The sequence below is a fragment of the Panthera uncia genome, chromosome A2 (genome assembly GCF_023721935.1).
Source record: "Panthera uncia isolate 11264 chromosome A2, Puncia_PCG_1.0, whole genome shotgun sequence".
Lineage (NCBI taxonomy): Eukaryota > Metazoa > Chordata > Mammalia > Carnivora > Felidae > Panthera > Panthera uncia.
In genome coordinates, this window is record NC_064816.1 from 116,692,331 (window position 1) to 116,709,856 (window position 17,526).

Consider the following 17,526-nt stretch of genomic DNA (forward strand, 5'->3'; position numbering starts at 1 on the left):
ATAGTAGAAAGAGTACAGGTGTTGGAGCCAGATACAGCTGGATTCAAATCATGGCTTTGTAGGTACTGGCCTTCGGCCTTGGCATAGGTCACTTAATCTCTCTGACTCTCAGCTTCCTCTTATTTAAAAAGATGTAAAAGTGTACATTAGAAGGATTGCCGTAGGATTCATCATTATACTAAACTGTCTAGGACCCAGTCTGGCACAGAGTTGACCTTTGGTAAAGAATAGCTGAGCCTTGGATCAGGGCACTTTCTGCAGTAGGACCCCACTTTCCCCTCCCTTTCCCTGGGGTGGGATGGATACTCATTGCCGGGTTGCTGCTGCTTAATGCTCATTAACTTGACATCGTTGTCTCCTGAGAACCATGGCACAGCTTTCTATGTGGACTATGGGAAGAGTGCCTGAGCCCTAACCACCACCTTCCCAGCCCCCCACCCATATATATGCACCTAGAGAGAGAGGCGGGAGATGAGGCCTCTTTCTCAAGACAGATGTGGCAGATGTGCTTGACTCTTCAAGTAGACACAGTAAAATGGCCTCTTCCTTGGTTGTTTTTTAATGCTAACTCAGGAGCAAATTCTAGACACTGTCAGCTTTGACTCAGATCAGGTTGTAACATGCAGCTTTTTCATGGGACAAAAAACAGAAGTGATAATGACTAGCTGAGCCCTCAGTGAGGGAGCAGCTGGAGCACTGTGCTAATGAGGTCTCAGCAGGTGCACAGAGGGTGTCATTAGCTTTGACAGGTGCCATGCTGAACCAGTTCTGTGAATTAACAAGCCATCTTATTAGTGGTAATTGCACGTTACAGAACAGTTTCCCAGTTTTGAGCACTGTTAGCAGGTAGATAGCTATGACCCCATTTTACAGATAGGGAAAACTGTAGCAAATACCAAAATTCTGAACCACTGACTCTTTGCTCCCAGTTCTGACATTAAGGGATAAAAAGTATGCTGTGTCCTTCTTCCTGTACTGGTGATCATTCAGTACCTTGGCCCCAAAAATAATATAGATTACAAAAGACCAGAAATCTCTTTATTCTGTTTTTCTTGCCCTCATATCTTCACTCACATCTTATCTATAACCCATACCATAAACATCTGACTTTAGATACAGGTTATATATTCCACTCCATGGTATGCTAACTAGTAAATTGTTTATTTATCCTGATAATTACATCATTATCATTTTATTATTTAGAGTTTGCTGAAAACACTGAAAACTTGAAAACCAAAATGTCGGAACTGAGACTCTACTGTGACCTCCTCGTTCAGCAAGTAGATAAAACAAAAGAAGTGACCGCAATCGGTGTGTCCAATTCTGAGGTAAAATATTACTTGTCTTAGCCACGTGAAAAATAGTGCCAGATGTTGCTTACAGGTAATGCTTACTCTCACACAATCCCTGACCGTTTTGGAATTTACTATTTTTCTGGAGGAAAAAGTAACAAAATTCAAGAGAGAAGAAAGGTGCATTTTTGGGATACCAAAAAATGCATTTCAGCATATGGAGGCATATAGTTTTCCTTCACAGAATGAATTCAGGATTAATTGGTACCCTTTGGAACCTTTAACATTGCTGCTGGTGTACTAAAATATGCTTCTCCCCATTTGCATCACTTTTTAAAATACAGCCTTCCCTGTCTAGCACAGCTACTTCTGTAGGTGTGGCTGCTAACATGCCAGCATCATGTTTTTCAGTAATGTGTATCTGTCACCTTTGATAAGACTAACAAGATTTTATTTTATTTTATTTTTATTTTATTTTATTATTTTATTTTATTTTATTATTTTATTTTACATAAGCTCTATACACAACATGGGGCTTGAACTCACGACCCGGAGATCAAGAGTTGCATGCTCTACTGACTAAGCTAGCCAGGCACCCCTGTAACAGGATTTTATTGGTGAAATAGTAATTGTTGCTTTAGTGTAGACTAGTGCTTTCAGAGATGGAGACACAGCTTTCTTTTCCATCCATTGTCAGTAAGGATTGTGATTTTTAATGTTTATTAATAAAGCTGTCATTCATTCATCCTAAAAAATATATTAAAAGACCTGTCTGGTGTTGGGTATTGAATGGCTCACACTACCCCCAGAGGGTCTCTGTTCTACTCTCAGAGTAATTATAATCTAAACAGCAGTGCCTACAAAATGAAGAACCTGCGGATTCTAATTAATGGTTTTAGTAGAAGAATATTATGTTACTAGTGGTATGTGTGCTTTCAGTGTTTCTAAAGAAGGGTGATTTAACTCATTTTCATTCACTTCCTTTTGGGTTCAACTATCCATTCAGCAACTGCCTGTTGTGTACCAGACGCTGTGCTGGGGGAGGGGAGGAGAGGGATACCAAAAGGACATTTCAGTCCTGCTCTTGGGGTGTTTATAGGTCAGAGCAGTGATTCTCAGCCCAGAGCAATTTTGCCCCGCGGGAGACATTTCTGGTTGTCACAGCTGAAAGAGTGCCATTGGCATCCACCGCATAGAGGCTAGGGTGCTGCTTAACATCCTGCCGTGAGCAGGAGAGCTCTCCCCCTTCTCCCCCCACTACAAAAATGAGCCAGCCCCTCACGTCAGTCGCGCCAAGGTGGGGAAGCCCTCCTGATCTAATGGGAAGGGAAAATGTGAACATAACAATTTTTAATTCAAGGGTGCCTTGGGAACTTGCTCATGAAACTATGGTTGTGATATTGTGATTTATAATACAAAATATATATTTGGTCTTCATAAGAAGTATGTATTTGGCAGAGATCCTAAAACCCTTGAAATTTCCTGTGATGAGAATGATTAAGTTGCCTTTTGTTGTGTTGAGGAGACTTCTCTTAAAGTGCCTAAGCCAGAGGCCTGGTTGACCTAGGACCAACCATGTGATTAGAGGGTTAGAACATTCAGACCCACTCACCCACCCCCACCCTCATCTCCTGGGAAGGAGGAGGGGCTGAAGATTGAGTTTAATCCCAAGTGGCCAAGGATTTCATCAATATTCTATGAAATGAAGTTTCCATAACCCCAAGAACAGGATCCAGAAAGCCCCTGAGTTGGTGAACACATGAAGGCTCAGTGAAAGTGATCAGAGAGTGTGGAAGTTCTGAGCCTGTTCCCAGGTGCCTTGCCCTATGCATCTGTTTCTGCATTGTATCCTTTTCTAATAAACTGGCAATCTAGTGAGTAAAATGTTTCTCTGAGATCTGTAAGCAGCTTTAGCAAATTAATCAACTGAAAGGAGGGGGGTGGAACTTCCAGTCTGTAGCAGGTCAGTCAGAAGCACAGGGGACAAGCTGGACTTGACATTGGTGTCTGAAGTGAGGGTTGTGGAGCAGCCCTGCTGGACTGAGCCCTTACCCTGTGAAATCTGACACTTATCTTCAGGTAGATAGTGTCACTATTTAGTTGAATTGTAGACACCCAGCTGCTGTCAGAGGTTTGCTTGGTGGTATGAGAAAACCCATGCATTCATAATCAGTGTCAGAACCATAGTGGTCCACAACCAGTAAAATCACCTGCTAGCTTGTTAGAAATACAAAATTGAAGAAAATACAGAGGCTACTCTTAAAAGAGAAAAATTCAACTGAGTAACTTTTAAAAATCTTACTTTATTTAGCAGCTCATGAATTGGGCAGCATCCCATCTAGCAGATAGAAAGGAGCTCTGAAAAGCTGTACAGGGCTAGAGATTTTTATAGACCAAAGTGAGCAGGAACAAGGAAGTTCTACTGGGCATTTGCTGATTAGTTAAAGCAGGGTTACTTTCCTCATGTAGAGCAAAGGGAAATCTTGGAGCTGGGTCAGGTACCTTGTGCTGATCGCTTGACCCTAGGCCTGCCTTGTCTAGGATAACCAAGCATAGAAACTTGGAGATTTTGAGTCGCTAATGTGAGGCTTAGCATGAGCGACTCCATCTTGGGCCCAATCTAGTTTCTTTTATACCACTAAGATGTGTCTACTGTACTCTCTAGTTGGGGTATGACCTCAATTTCCTGAACAACTTACTAATACCAATATTCAGAGGAAAAACACCCTGAGCAAGTAAAATAACTGAAAGAAAAATGATGTTCAAAAGAATTACAGTTGCTAAAACCTCTCAAACTCATCTGTACTGAAATCCAAAAACCTCATTTGACTGAGGGTTGATGGGGGGTGGGAGGGAGGGGGTGTGGGTATTGAAGAGGGCACCTTTTGGGATGAGCACTGGGTGTTGTATGGAAACCAATTTGACAATAAACTTTATATATTGGAAAAAAACTGAGAACAAACTGAAGGTTGATGGGGGTGGGAGGGAGGGGAGGGTGGGTGATGGGTATTGAGGAGGGCACCTTTTGGGATGAGCACTGAGTGTTGTATGGAAACCAATTTGACAATAAATTTCATATATTGAAAAAACAAAAACAAAAACCTCATTTGAAAGTAAACAATGAATTTATGGTTTCTAATGCTTCTCTTCTAGAACCTCATTTTTACTCAATGGGAGACATTTCTCCATTGATTCCACAGTTCTTTAGTCTGTGTGATTCCGTTTCATGCCTGCCACCCCCTTACATAAGACCTGAGGGCTCTGTGCCCAGCACCTGGCACAGTTCCAGCATCTAATACTGTTGAACTGAAGAAATTTGTTGCCTTCATCTGGAGTAGGGGGTGTGAGTGTTGAAGGGTCAGATTGAGGGTAAGGCTTGTCTATGGTTAGTAGATAAAGTGGACACACTCGTTATTTTTCTTTTGTAATTGATGTACATATTCGTCCAGCAAAATAGGTGGGTACATTATTACTGCACTGTGGATAAAAACCTCTAAGGACATTCCACAATTGGGCTCTTTCTTTTTTGGCAAGGTAAAGGAGTCTTCCACTCTCGTTGTTTCATAGGAGGGAATTGATGTGGGAACTTTGCTGAAATCAACCTGCAATACTTTTCTGAAGACTTTGGAAGAATGCATGCAGATCGCAAATGCAGCCTTCACCTCTGAACTGCTCTATCGCACTCCCCCAGGTTCACCGCAGCTGGCCATGCTGAAGTCCAACAAGGTAAAGGCCAGCTCAGGTTGGCCGCAGGAGGGCATGAGGAAAAGTTAAAAAATGATATAGTGAACAATGTTATCCATCCCCCTTTAGTGACTGAGAAAGACATTTTTTTAGTAGACTTTCCTTTATGTCCACTCACATATTTCGGTCCTCAGTCCCCCATGTCCATTTGTTTTGGCAATTTTACCGCCTAAACCTGTCTCTGATGTAGCTAGCCTCTTATCAGCCTCCTTATCCAGTGAATCTTGCCAAGATTTGTGGTTGCCTTCTAACTAGTTGCTTTCACCCTGACCTTCCAGTCAGCCGATGGTATTTCCATTCATGCAGTATAAACTGGACCACTTTACCCTAAGCCACGCCATGCCTTCCTCATCGCCAAAGGTTAAAGTCAGAACTTCTTAACCCCTTCTCACACCACCAGCCTCTTTGTCGTTACCTGGCTGAACATACTAACAACATATATCCCCCCGCGTGACATCTTTGCACCATTTCCCAGTGCCAAGAATGCTGTTCTTTCTCACTTACCTTTCCCTGGTTAGCACTTCCTCATCCTTCAAGATTGAATCTCTCCTTTCCTGAATCCGTAAGTTGGTCTAGGAGCTTCTCCTCTATGCATGCCCCTATTTTAGCGTTACTCTGTATTGAAATTACCTTAAGGGTAGGAGCCTCCATACTGTTTATACTTCTAGTATTTGAAACGGTGCTGCATCAGAATCTTAATTACAAGAAATCCAACCACCAAAAGTTTGGCTATGGTAATTAGATCCTTCAAAAGACCCATCTTCCTTTTCCTTAGAAATTTGGGTACACTTGTTTGAAAAAATACAGAGGACTGGTTGAGATCAATGACTCCCTTTGGGGAACAATCTAAAATCGTTCCTTTGAGTGGAGCAGTTATGTTATGGTCATATTTACCACTTTTATATGTGATAAGACTCTGAATATGCTCTGTTGGAAATTTAACACGAAGCTTTCATTTTTTTGCTTCTTTTAAAGATGAAACATCCTATTATACCGATTCATAATTCATTGGAAAGGTACAGTAACTCTTTTGTTTTTTCTTCTTTCTAAAAATAAAAAAGTAATTTTTTATTGTTGGTTTAAAAGAAATAAAAATATGCTGATCATGATTTGAGGTGGTGCCAGAAAGAAACAGTATCTCATCTTCCACTTTGGGGTGAGCTTGAAGCCATGCAGATCTTACACTCAGCTCTGACTGCCCAGGGAGATGTCTGCATTCTCCCTCATCTGTGGATGAATCTGCCCTCCACATGTAGTAACTTTTCATCACTCTAGTGTGCCGAGGGTTGGAACCGCCTCTCGTGGAGGAGCCAGGCATTGACTTCAGTGTGCTTTTATCCAGAAGAGACAGTACGATTTTATGTTATTTAAAAATAAAAAGCTTAGGTAGCTTTACAAGTTGAATAAAAAACTTAATATCAAAATCTAAACTATTCCTCTAAATGATCCTTTGATTTTAGAAAAAAAGTACACATTTTCATAGTTGTGTTCTTATTATTTGGGGTCTTTATTCAGTTATTATTTTATATAAACATTCCTGTATTTTGACTTACTCCCTATATTTGTCCTTTCAAATTATTACTTAACATTTCATCTCTTTGTATACTATTGTTTGCTTTAGTACAAGGATTGTTCCAATTTGGTTACCATTTTTTTCTTGTTCTAGATATTTCTACTGGGAACATCTTTGTAGATTTTTTGTGTCTGACATTTCCTTAATATACTCCTACATTTTTAATTGCTAAGTTGAAATAGGGCATTTCTTTAAAACATAAATACTTTTCCTGGAGTCACCAAATAGCTTAGCCCCTTTGTCTTTGTTTTTATTAGAAGGAAATATTTTTGTTCTTATTTGGCTAGATATAATCACTTACGATAAGGCATCATGGTTGTCCCTTTAACAAAACAGCTCTTCTACTTGCCTGTTAAACACTTTTCCTGTCACCCCAAAGAGCAGCCTATTCTCAGGATGTATCCTGTGTTCTCCTGCTTCTTTTCTGTCACACGTAACTTTTTAGGGAGTATTCTCCCCTGACCACAGCATGTAGCTTCTGGACAGTTAGCTGGTAGGCAAACAGGTAGGAGTGGCCAGTGATTCTGAGAGCTGAAGAGAGAGAAACAACTTCCCAGGAAGAAGCTGAGAAAAGCTAGAAAACTGTTAAATGTGTCCATGTAGAAAACTGATTGAAAACCAAAGAGCTGTCAATGACTGTTTCCTGTTGCTGGTGGGGAGCAGGAAGTTTGAATCCACTGAGGGTCCATGAAAAGCCAGGAACGGCTCTTTGATTTCAGACCTCCAGTTGGCAGACAGGCCTGCTTCCGTCACAGGCACATACCTGCCTTGGAGGCAGGAGGCTGAGACATTTGGCCAATTTAACAACAGTGGTTTCTTTCTTTTTTTTTTTTTTTTAACGTTTATTTTATTTTTGAGACAGGGAGAGACAGCATGAACGGGGGAGGGCAGAGAGAGAGGGAGACACAGAGTCTGAAACAGGCTCCAGGCTGTGAGCTGTCAGCACAAAGCCTGACGCGGGGCTCGAACTCACGGACCTCGAGATCATGACCTGAGCCAAAGTCGGATGCTTAACCGACTGAGCCACCCGGGCGCCCCAACAATAGTGGTTTCTAATCACTGTTAAAAGTAGTTGGTGCTTGTGAACCCTTCCTCTCTTTCAAGATCTACCTGTGCAGTCTATTTAAGACCAAATAATTGGACTTTTTGCCTTTTTTTCCTTATAAAAAATTTCAGGCAAATGGAGTTAAACAATTGTGAAAATGGATCTTTACATATGGAAATCAATGATGATGAAGAAATCCTAATGAAAAATAAGAGCTTATATTTGAAACCTGCAGAGATAGATTGCAGCATATCAAGTGAAGAAAATACAGACGATAATATAACAGGTAAAAATGAAAGTAAAGTCTGAAGCAAACCATTGAACAGTAGGATCTTGGGAGTTTGATTCTTTATCCATGATGTGGCACTTGAGGCGTTGGCCTCAAGACAATGTGCTAGGAGTGCCTAAGGCAGACATTAGCTGGATAACATAGGTCACTCCAGCGTTGTGCCAGCCCATCTGACCCAGTGTTGAGAAGGCAGAATGAAGAGAATTTACCTATTCACTGTTCTGTGATGTTCGTGGGCTGCAGCGAGCAGCAGTGGGCAGCAGCTGTCTGTGCTGACTTTTTAGAGAATATGAGGATTTCACTGGCCCTCTACTCTAAGTCTCAAGATCCTTTGAACTTAAACTATGATGTCAGACTTAACAGAGTATAAAGTTATGGCAGTTCAGGTTGCTGTCCTCCTGGTTTCTGGTAAGGCCTGCGGATATCACCATTCACCAGCCACCAGCAGGTTTTCACCCAGCCTTCTCTGTGTCCCTCGAGCCAGAGTCCTACACTTAAGGTCAGAGCTTGTAGTGATGCCACCCTTTCAAATTTGCTAATTCCCTTGGCTCTAACCACTAAAACCAACTTAAGATCAGTCCCAGACAACTGTATTAGAGCTTTTAATTGTGTTGTAAGTGTTTAATAATTATTTTGAAAATAAAATTTTAAATAAGTTTCTTGCTCATCTCCCCTGAAATAACAAAGACCCTGTTTTTTTCCAGATGAGCTGGGGACAAAGAAGGAGGGTTTTCATAGCTAATAATCTGAGGCAAGCAATCCACACAGTGCTGATGTCTTATCCCTTGAGTAAATAATAAAGACAGGGGAATTTCTGTGGAAACACTACTGTAATTTATTTGACCCAATAATTTTACTTCTAGGAATTTGTCTTCAGGGATAGTCAAGTGTAAGGACAAATGTCTGTGGACGGCGATGTTCTTTATGACATTACAGTGATTTTCATTATTCATGGTAGTTATAAAGTCACTGCAGACACTGAGTTAGTAAATACTGAACCATTGCTCTTAGGGGAAATATAAAGTTAGGTTCTGCAAACCCCTATTCACATTTTGGTCGTCGACTGATCAGTGTGTATAACCTTGTTTTATGTGTGTTTCTGGTTAAAGACATCTTACTGAATATGTATTGTTAATTCATTAACATTGAACCCATGGTCAGCAGTACTATAATGGCAGTGCTTCATTCGTGCCTGAATGGAGCTCACCTGACACATGTATTTTCTCCATAAGGCCCGTCACAGCCTTCTTACACTTCAGAGCACGAGACAGCACTGCATTTGGGGGCACTTGCAAACAGCAAAATCAGTAACAGAACGCACAAAGCGTGACCCTGTATAAACACACGCGTATGGTGTGAGAACTGAAGCAAGAAGGCAGTTTGTCACCTTGGTTGACCTCAGCTGGGAACGTGTATATCAGGCAACTCAAATGTTTCACCACTGTACACATGTCTACAAATGACTGCAAAAGTGCCTCAAGCATTGGTTTTAGGATCACAGATAAACTTTGTCAAGAATACAAATTTGCAAATACAGAATACACTAATAGTGAGGATCGACAGTATTTATAAACACTGAAATTTTAAAAACCACGTAAGTGCCCTCCACGTGAGCTTGATGCAATATTATATGGTCATTAAAATGGTATTTTAAAAAGTATTGAATGATAATGAAAATATTCATGATAAACTGTTGAGTGAAAGCAGTTTACAAATCTACATGTATTTAAACCCAAATTCATGCATGTGTGTTGTGTGTCTGTGTAGTATTTCACTGATTTTTATTTCTGTATATTGCTCCGTGTTTTAGAAATATTCACCACTGAATGTGTGTTAAATTTTATAATAAATAATAAGTATCTCCTGTTCACAGTCCAAGGTGAGATCATGAAGGAAGAAGGAGAGGACAACCTGGGAAATCATGACAGCAGCTTGGCACAGCCTGGATCAGACTCCTCCAGTAGCTCTCCAGAATCCCACTGGGAAGAAGGCCAAGAAGTTATCCCGACTTTCTTTAGTACCATGAATACCAGGTATCGTGTACTTTCTAAAGTCACTGACAGTTGGACACCAGCTTCCCTTCTGGAAGTCAATCCTGGTGCTCCTTTCAGATGATGGCGTACTATCCAGAATAGAGGAGATGCTATACCACGTGTGTGCTTTTCTGTTTACCTGTCTGAAGCAGCGGATGAGAAGGAATTGAGACTATACTCTGAACAAATTTTAGCTTGCTTTCTTAGACTGTCTTTGGAAAATGATTTTATTGCACCATTTTATAATAGAAAAGCAATCACTGAAATCAAGCCAAATGACTTGCCCTACAGAGGGGCAGCTGTTTTCATGGCTACCTCTGAATTGCAGAGAGTGCTAATGTTGTATTTTCAATCTTTCCTCCTCTGTATCACTCTGTATCATTAGCTTTAGTGACATTGAACTTCTGGAAGACAGTGGCATTCCCACAGAAGCATTCTTGGCGTCATGTTATGCTGTGGTTCCAGTATTAGGTAAGGTTACTGCGTTTGTCTTGAATTCATTAGTCTCTGGAATCTGTCTCACTGCTGTTGTTTTGCAGGAGAAGTATCCTGAACCGTATGTACAATGAAGTGACCCTTCTTAGCTATTTCTGCATGTCACTGGCAGTACGTTTAACGTACGTTAAAACTGTGTGACCTTAAGCGTTATTCCACATTTCCGTTTTATTCCTGCTTGTGATTAAACGCTGACCACAAAGTAGTATAAGGAAAAATAGGAATTTTGTATTCCAGAAATCATACTCAAAAGCAAGCAAGAGTGGAAGTAGTAGAGGAACAGACCTTCAAATCCATTGGTATAATGAAAAACATTTTACCAGTTAAAACATTTTGTTCAAAGGCTTAAAAATTGTATGTATAAATTTAACTCCAAATTACATTTACTTTTTATATAGAGTCAGTAGAACCAGGAATCACTAGCATGTTGAAATTTGCTTCATGACCTATTTAGCTGTGCATCTTTTTAATTCACATTTTTAAATTTTGTGTATCTTTTTTGAAGTTGAGATATAACTCACATAGAACTTAAGTGTTATGATTCAGTGATTTTTGACCAACACACCTACCCCTACGTAATCCGTATCCCCGTCAAGACTAGAATGTCTTCAGCACCCCACGGCGACCATTTTATTGATTTCTGTCACCATAGATTAGTTTTGCTAATCTTTCCTAAAATCTCATGTAAGGGGAATCATTGTCTACTCTTGTGGATCTGTTTTTTTCTCTCAGTACAATGTCTTCATCCTTATTGTTACATGTATCAGTAGTTCATTCCTTTTTATTGCTGAATTGTATTCTATTAAATGAACATGCCACAATTTGTTTATTTATTCTTCTATTGATGCACATTTGCGTAGTTTCTTGTTTGCAGCTATTATAAATTCTATCACTCTGAATATTGTGTCTGTGAACATATTTTTTCATATCTTGAGTAAATACCCAGGAGTAGAATTGCTGATTCATTGGGTTCATCTGGTTAACTTTATAAAAAGTGAATGCACAATTATACACTTCAAGCAGCAATGTGGGAGTATTCTGGTTGCTTCACATCTTCACAAACACTTGGTGGTATTGGAGTTTTTGGTTCTGGCTATTCCTGTGAGTGTTTAGGTATCCTTGTGGCTTTAATTTGTGTTGGGGAGGAAGAAGTTTATGCCCTTAACGTTCTTCTAGCTGGCCCAAGAATCAGATTGACATGAGACAGAATAATAGGAGAAAATCAAATGTAATGCCATACATACAGAAAATCCACACAGACATGAAATTTCAAAGACAGACAACATGAGACTTATATGACATCCTGACCTAAGGAAAGGGGCAGGGGTCTGGGGACAGGATACAAAACAGAGGAAGATCATTAGTAGGAAGGTGAAAGGAGATGGTTGGAAAACCAAGGCTGCGCTGTTATGCAGATAAGTTTCTTAAGTAAAGAGGAATCTGCTAATTGCTCTCTTCCTGGAACAGGCTTTTCCTTTCCCATGTAAATTTAGGCAGTCAAGGGGAAGGTAAAGAATTTTTCCTGATCTGCTGGGTTTTGATTGCTTTTCACTCAAAATAATCTTCATGTTCCAAGTGGTCCATCTTGGTGTGGCCTGCCCTTGACCCCTACACTTCCCTGATGACTAATGATGTTGAACATTTTCTAATATAATTTATTGGCCTTTGCTATCTCCTTCGTTGTAAAGTCTTTTCCAATCTTTAATCCATTTTTAATAGTTGGTTAATGTTCAGGGCTCCTGGGTGGCTCAGTTGGTTAAGTGTCAGACTTCGGCTCAGGTTATGAACTCACGGTCTGTGAGTTACAGCCTCACATCAGGTTGTGTGCTGACAGCTCAGAGCCTGGAGCCTGCTTTGGATTCTGTGTCTCCCTTTCTCTCTGCCCCTCCCCTGCTCACGCTCTGTCTCTTTCTGTCTCAAAAATAAGTAAACGTTAAAAAAAAAAAAATTTAAGTTGGCTAATGTTCTTACTACTGAATTGTAAGGATTCATTATATATTCTCAAAAACATGTCATTGTAGACATATGTATTATGAGTATTTCCCCCCAGATTGTGGCTTGCCTATTTCTTAATGTCTTTAAAGAGCAGCTTCTAACATTCATGAAATCCAATGTATCTGTTTTCTTTTTATAGTGCTTTTGGTGTCTTAAGAAATCTTTGTTTATGGGGCACCTAGGTGGCTCAGTCGATAGTGTCTGACTTTGGTTCGGGTCATGATCTCACGGTTTGTGAGTTTGAGTCCCACATTGGGCTCTGTGCTGACAGCTCAGAGCCTGGAGCCTGCTTCGGATTTTGTGTCTCCCTCTCTGTCTGCTCCTTCCCTGCTCGTGCTCTCTCTCTCTTTCTCTCTCAAAGATAAATAAACATTAAAATTTTTTTTAAAAAAAGAAAGAAATCTTTGTTCACATCCAAGGTCATGAAGATGTTCTCTTGAGTTTTTTTATACCTTTTAGTTTTGATTTTATATTTACATTTATACATCTTGGACTTAGTTTTTGTATGGTATGAGGTAAGGGTTGAGAGTCTTTTTTTTTTTTGCCTTTGTGATATCTGGCTGTTCAAAAACCATTTCTTGAAAAAACATTATTTTCTCTTTTATATTATTTTGGCCACTTTGTTGAAAATCAGTGAACCTTTTAGGTGTGGGTCTGTTTCTGTACTGTCTTCTGTTCCAGTGATCTGTTTATTTTTTCTTATGCTAATACTTATATTGTCTTAATTACTGTGCCTTTATATTAAAGCTTGAAATCAGATAATGTAAGTTTTTCCAATTTTATTATTCTTTTTCAAGATTGTTTTGGCAATTCTAGGTCCTTTGCATGTCCATATAAATTTTAACTTTTCAATTTCTATTGGAAAGGATTTTGTTTTTTTGTTTTTTTGTTTTTTTTAATTTTTTTTTTCAACGTTTTTTATTTATTTTGGGACAGAGAGAGACAGAGCATGAACGGGGGAGGGTCAGAGAGAGAGGGAGACACAGAATCGGAAACAGGCTCCAGGCTCCGAGCCATCAGCCCAGAGCCTGACGCGGGCTCGAACTCACAGACCGCGAGATCGTGACCTGGCTGAAGTCGGAGGCTTAACCGACTGCGCCACCCAGGCGCCCCGATTGGAAAGGATTTTGATTAAGATCATATTGAATCTGTAAACCAATTAGGAGGAAATTTACTTCTTAAAAAACTTTGAGTCTTCTAATCTGGAAGCATGCTATTTCTCTCCATTTACTTAAGTCTTTATTTTCACAATGTTTTGTATAGTTTTTAGTGTAGATGCCTTATACATTTTGTTAAGAATAAATTTTAGAATTTTATGATTTTTGTTGCCATTGTAAAAAGTATTTCATCTTCCAGTTGTTGATTGACAGCATACAGATACAGTTGACTTTTGTGTATTTTATAATATTTTATAATCATGAGTGAGTTAATTTTATAGAATGCATCTTCAGTGTTTATTGACGTTGTATCTTTTTCTCCTGTACTTTTGTTAATAATAGTGAATTACATTGTTTGGATGAATTTAAGTCTACTGTCTTGCTATTTCTATCATCTTGCTGTTTATTTTCTATTTGTTCTATCTGTTCCTTGTTTCTTTTTATTCCCTTCTTAAATTCTAGGCAATCAATTAATTTTTTATTATTCTGTTTTATTTCCTATTTTAGCTTTTTAGCTACCTATCTTTGTCCCTGCCTCTTCTCTTTTTCTTTCTTCCTTTCTTTCTTTTTTTTTTTCTTGGATCAATCAGATGCTTTTTAGAATTCCATTATTTTTTTCTCTTCTGGCTTTTTACCTCTACCCTTCGTTATTTTTTTAGCTGCTCCTGTCCCACAGAAATATTCGAACCACATACATGATTTTAAGTTTTCTGGCAGACACATTAAAATAGTAAAACAAAACAAGTGAACTGATTTTTTAAATTAATTTTAATATATTTTATATAATTTAGTGTATCCAAAATATTATCTTAACTTGTAATCAATATAAAGAAATGGCTAATGAGATATTTTGCCTTCTTTTTTTGATACTGAGTCTTTGAAATCTAGTATTTTATACTTCTAGTACATTTCAAGTTGGAATAGCTACATTGCAAGTGATAGGTGGCCACATATTTAGTGGCTGCCACATTGGACAATGCAGCCGTAAAGATTACAATATGCACTGTGAACATATAAGATTATCCTCACTTGACACTTACTTAGGACCTTATTATAGTTACCCCGGAATGGTGTGTAATAGAAAAAAGTGATGGTAGTATCCTAGAAGCCTTTGAAACTTATGTTTGGAAAATGATTTAAAAGCAAAAAAAAAAAAAAAAAAAAATTGGGGGGAAAAAAACATGCTAAATTTTGTCACTGTAAAAAAATACTTTCCACTTGAAATCGTTGCTTTTTTAAAGATGTTTTCAATCTTTTCTTCTAGACAAACTTGGCCCTACGGTGTTTGCTCCTGTTAAAATGGATCTTGTTGGAAATATTAAAGTGAGTGTACAAGCTTGTCTCTACAGAGACCATATCATATATTTGGAGGGAGTAGTGCAAGAAATCTCATTCAGAAACACATGATTGTTGACTTTATACTCAAGATGAAAAGTACAGGCCAGCTGTGAGAAAGGTTCTGAGGCAGAAAAAAAATACTTTAGAAGCAGTATTTTTAAAACCTTGAGACTATTTAATTCTAGCTTAAGCCTCATGAGAATTCTCAAACAAAGGAGTGCCTGGGTGGCTCAGTGGGTTGAGCATACGACTCTTGATTTCAATTCAGGTCATGGGATCAAGCCCCGCATCAGGCTCTGCACTGGGCATGGAGCCTGCTTAATTTTACTCTCTCTCTCAGGGTGCCTGGGTGCTCAGTCGGTTAAGCGTCCTACTCTTGGTTTTGGCTCAGGTCATGATCTCATGGTTCGTGGGTTCGAGCCCCACATTAGACTCTGCACTGACAGTGGAACCTGCTCGAGGTTCTCTGTCTCCCTCTCTCTCTGCCCATCTCCTGTTTGTTGTCTGTCTCTCTCTCTCTCAAAATAAATATTTTTTTAAAAAAGGATTCTTTCTCTCTCTCCCTCTACCCCTCTCCCCTGCTCTCACTTTTTCTCTCTCTCAAATAAAAAAAAAAAAATTTAAATAAAAGAAACAGAATTCTCAACTAAAACATAGTACCTTGAGAACATAAGGAAAAAGGTAATAGAGGCTTAATTTGTTTTGATTTCTTAGAGGCCTGCTTGACAAGTTTATGCATCTCCATGTTATACTGATTTACTTGATAACTTTAGCATTTTTAACTTAGATTGTTTCCCTGCTTTTCCTGCAGAAAGTAAATCAGAAGTATATAACCAACAAGGAAGAGTTCACCACCCTCCAGAAGATAGTGCTGCATGAAGTGGAGGCAGACGTAGCCCAGGTTAGGAACTCAGCTACAGAAGCCCTGTTGTGGCTGAAGAGGTGAGGCAGCTGGGATGGGGCAGCAGTTGAAATCCAGCTCAGTTGAGATGCTACCAGCAAAAAAAGTGCCCTGCAAAGACTGCTTCTGAGTGGGGGATCTAACCCAGTAGCCTTCTCTAGAAGGCCTGATGAAGAGAGCACCAGCTCTTTTTTGTCCTTCTCTTCTGATGATGATAAACATTGTTAATATTAACAGTATATGTAAGATAGGAATCTTAAAGGGTGATAGACTTGACTGGTTCTCTTTAAGTCAGTGGGTCACAAACTTTGGCAGCATCCAAGTCACCTGGAGGGCTTTCTTCAAAATGCGGATTGCTCCAGTCCAAACTCAGACTTTCTGACTCATTAAGCCTAGAAATGGGGGCCCAGAACTAGCATTTGCAACAAGTTCCTAGGCGGTACTGAAGCCACTGGTCCTGGGACTACATTTTGGAAACCACTGTTTACGTATATCAGATGAGAAGGGTCTAGAACAAACTAAAGGGAAATGACAGGGAAGAAAGGACTGCCATGTAACTTGACCTCTGTTGCTGTGTCCAAGATTTTGAAGAAGCTGGTATCTGCCATTTCTTTATACTCATTCAACATAGTGGACGTTGAAAATAATATTTCTTCCTCTCTTTTGTTTTAGGGGTCTCAAATTTTTGAAAGGATTTTTGACAGAAGTGAAAAATGGAGAAAAGGATATCCAGACAGCCTTGAGTAAGTGTCCTTTACATTTTGATTGATCCACTGAATAGGATATGGAATGGAGACCCCTAGAGGAGGAGACTGGGAATAGGGGAAATTTCTGCTTTTCCAGATTTCATTTGGTTTCTTTTCTATTTCATTGTTATTATTGTCTGTTTCTTATATGCTCTGTTACAAAAAAAAAAAAGAACCCATGAGATTGTGACCTGGTAATCTAGATCTGGCTTATTAAAAATCAGTATATCTTAAAGAAGAGCTGAATCAATGCAGAGCCATCTCTTAATAGGAAAGCGTAATATTTTCAAGAAGTGATTTCCTCCTAATCTTCAAATACAGTGTAGTTCTATAAAATCAATATCCCCAGAGAAGCTAGTTTTGGAGACCATAACAGAGAGGGCTTGGGGAATTTGCTCTGGAGTGAAATGAAAGATGGGTAGTTGTCGTTGTCGTCATCGTCGTCGTCATCATCATCATCATCATCATCATCATCTTCTTATAGTCCTCAAATGCCTCGTGTTCGTAGTGATAGACCTGAGACTAAGATGAAGGCCTTGGTCAAAGGAGGCCATCCTGTGTCTCCAGCATCTTAATGCAGTGGCTGAATATTGTAGGCGCCTAGTAAACATTGGGTGGGTGGGTAGATAAGTGGTGGATCTATCAGATTCGTTTTGGAAAACACTAACGACTCGGAAGCATCCTTATAGTGTTCCTGAGAGAGTGACTGAACTCTCACTCTCAGCCTAAAGGAAGTTCTCCCAGCGTCAGCCTTGAGGCATGAGGGGTGGGGAGTAGGGATTGAAATTCCATCTTACTTTGAAGCGCTATATTATTTTGATGTAGAGGAGTATGTGGTCAAGCTCTAAGTAGCCATGATTATAAATAATGAAATGAGTGTATTAGATGCTTCTGTTTGGGAAAGGGAGCCAGTATTCC

General features: G+C 39.4%; 1 protein-coding gene across 2 annotated transcripts in view; it reads left to right on the forward strand.

Annotated features, from left to right (window-relative positions):
- PLEKHA8 (pleckstrin homology domain containing A8) overlaps positions 1-17,526 on the forward strand; it is a 62,231-nt gene that overhangs the window by 24,553 nt on the left and 20,152 nt on the right. The window contains exons 4-12 of one of the 2 annotated variants that reach the window (XR_007460033.1): positions 1,204-1,328; positions 4,860-5,018; positions 6,012-6,052; positions 7,786-7,940; positions 9,817-9,976; positions 10,362-10,447; positions 14,888-14,946; positions 15,773-15,862; positions 16,535-16,605. Coding sequence is in view for 1 of the 2 variants with exons in the window: in XM_049641646.1 (XP_049497603.1) it covers positions 1,204-1,328; positions 4,860-5,018; positions 6,012-6,052; positions 7,786-7,940; positions 9,817-9,976; positions 10,362-10,447; positions 14,888-14,946; positions 15,773-15,903; positions 16,535-16,605 (987 nt within the window). In the remaining variant the exon portion in view is untranslated. Of the gene's footprint in view, positions 1-1,203; positions 1,329-4,859; positions 5,019-6,011; positions 6,053-7,785; positions 7,941-9,816; positions 9,977-10,361; positions 10,448-14,887; positions 14,947-15,772; positions 15,904-16,534; positions 16,606-17,526 lie in introns of both variants that reach the window. The other variant, XM_049641646.1, reaches the window with a different exon arrangement.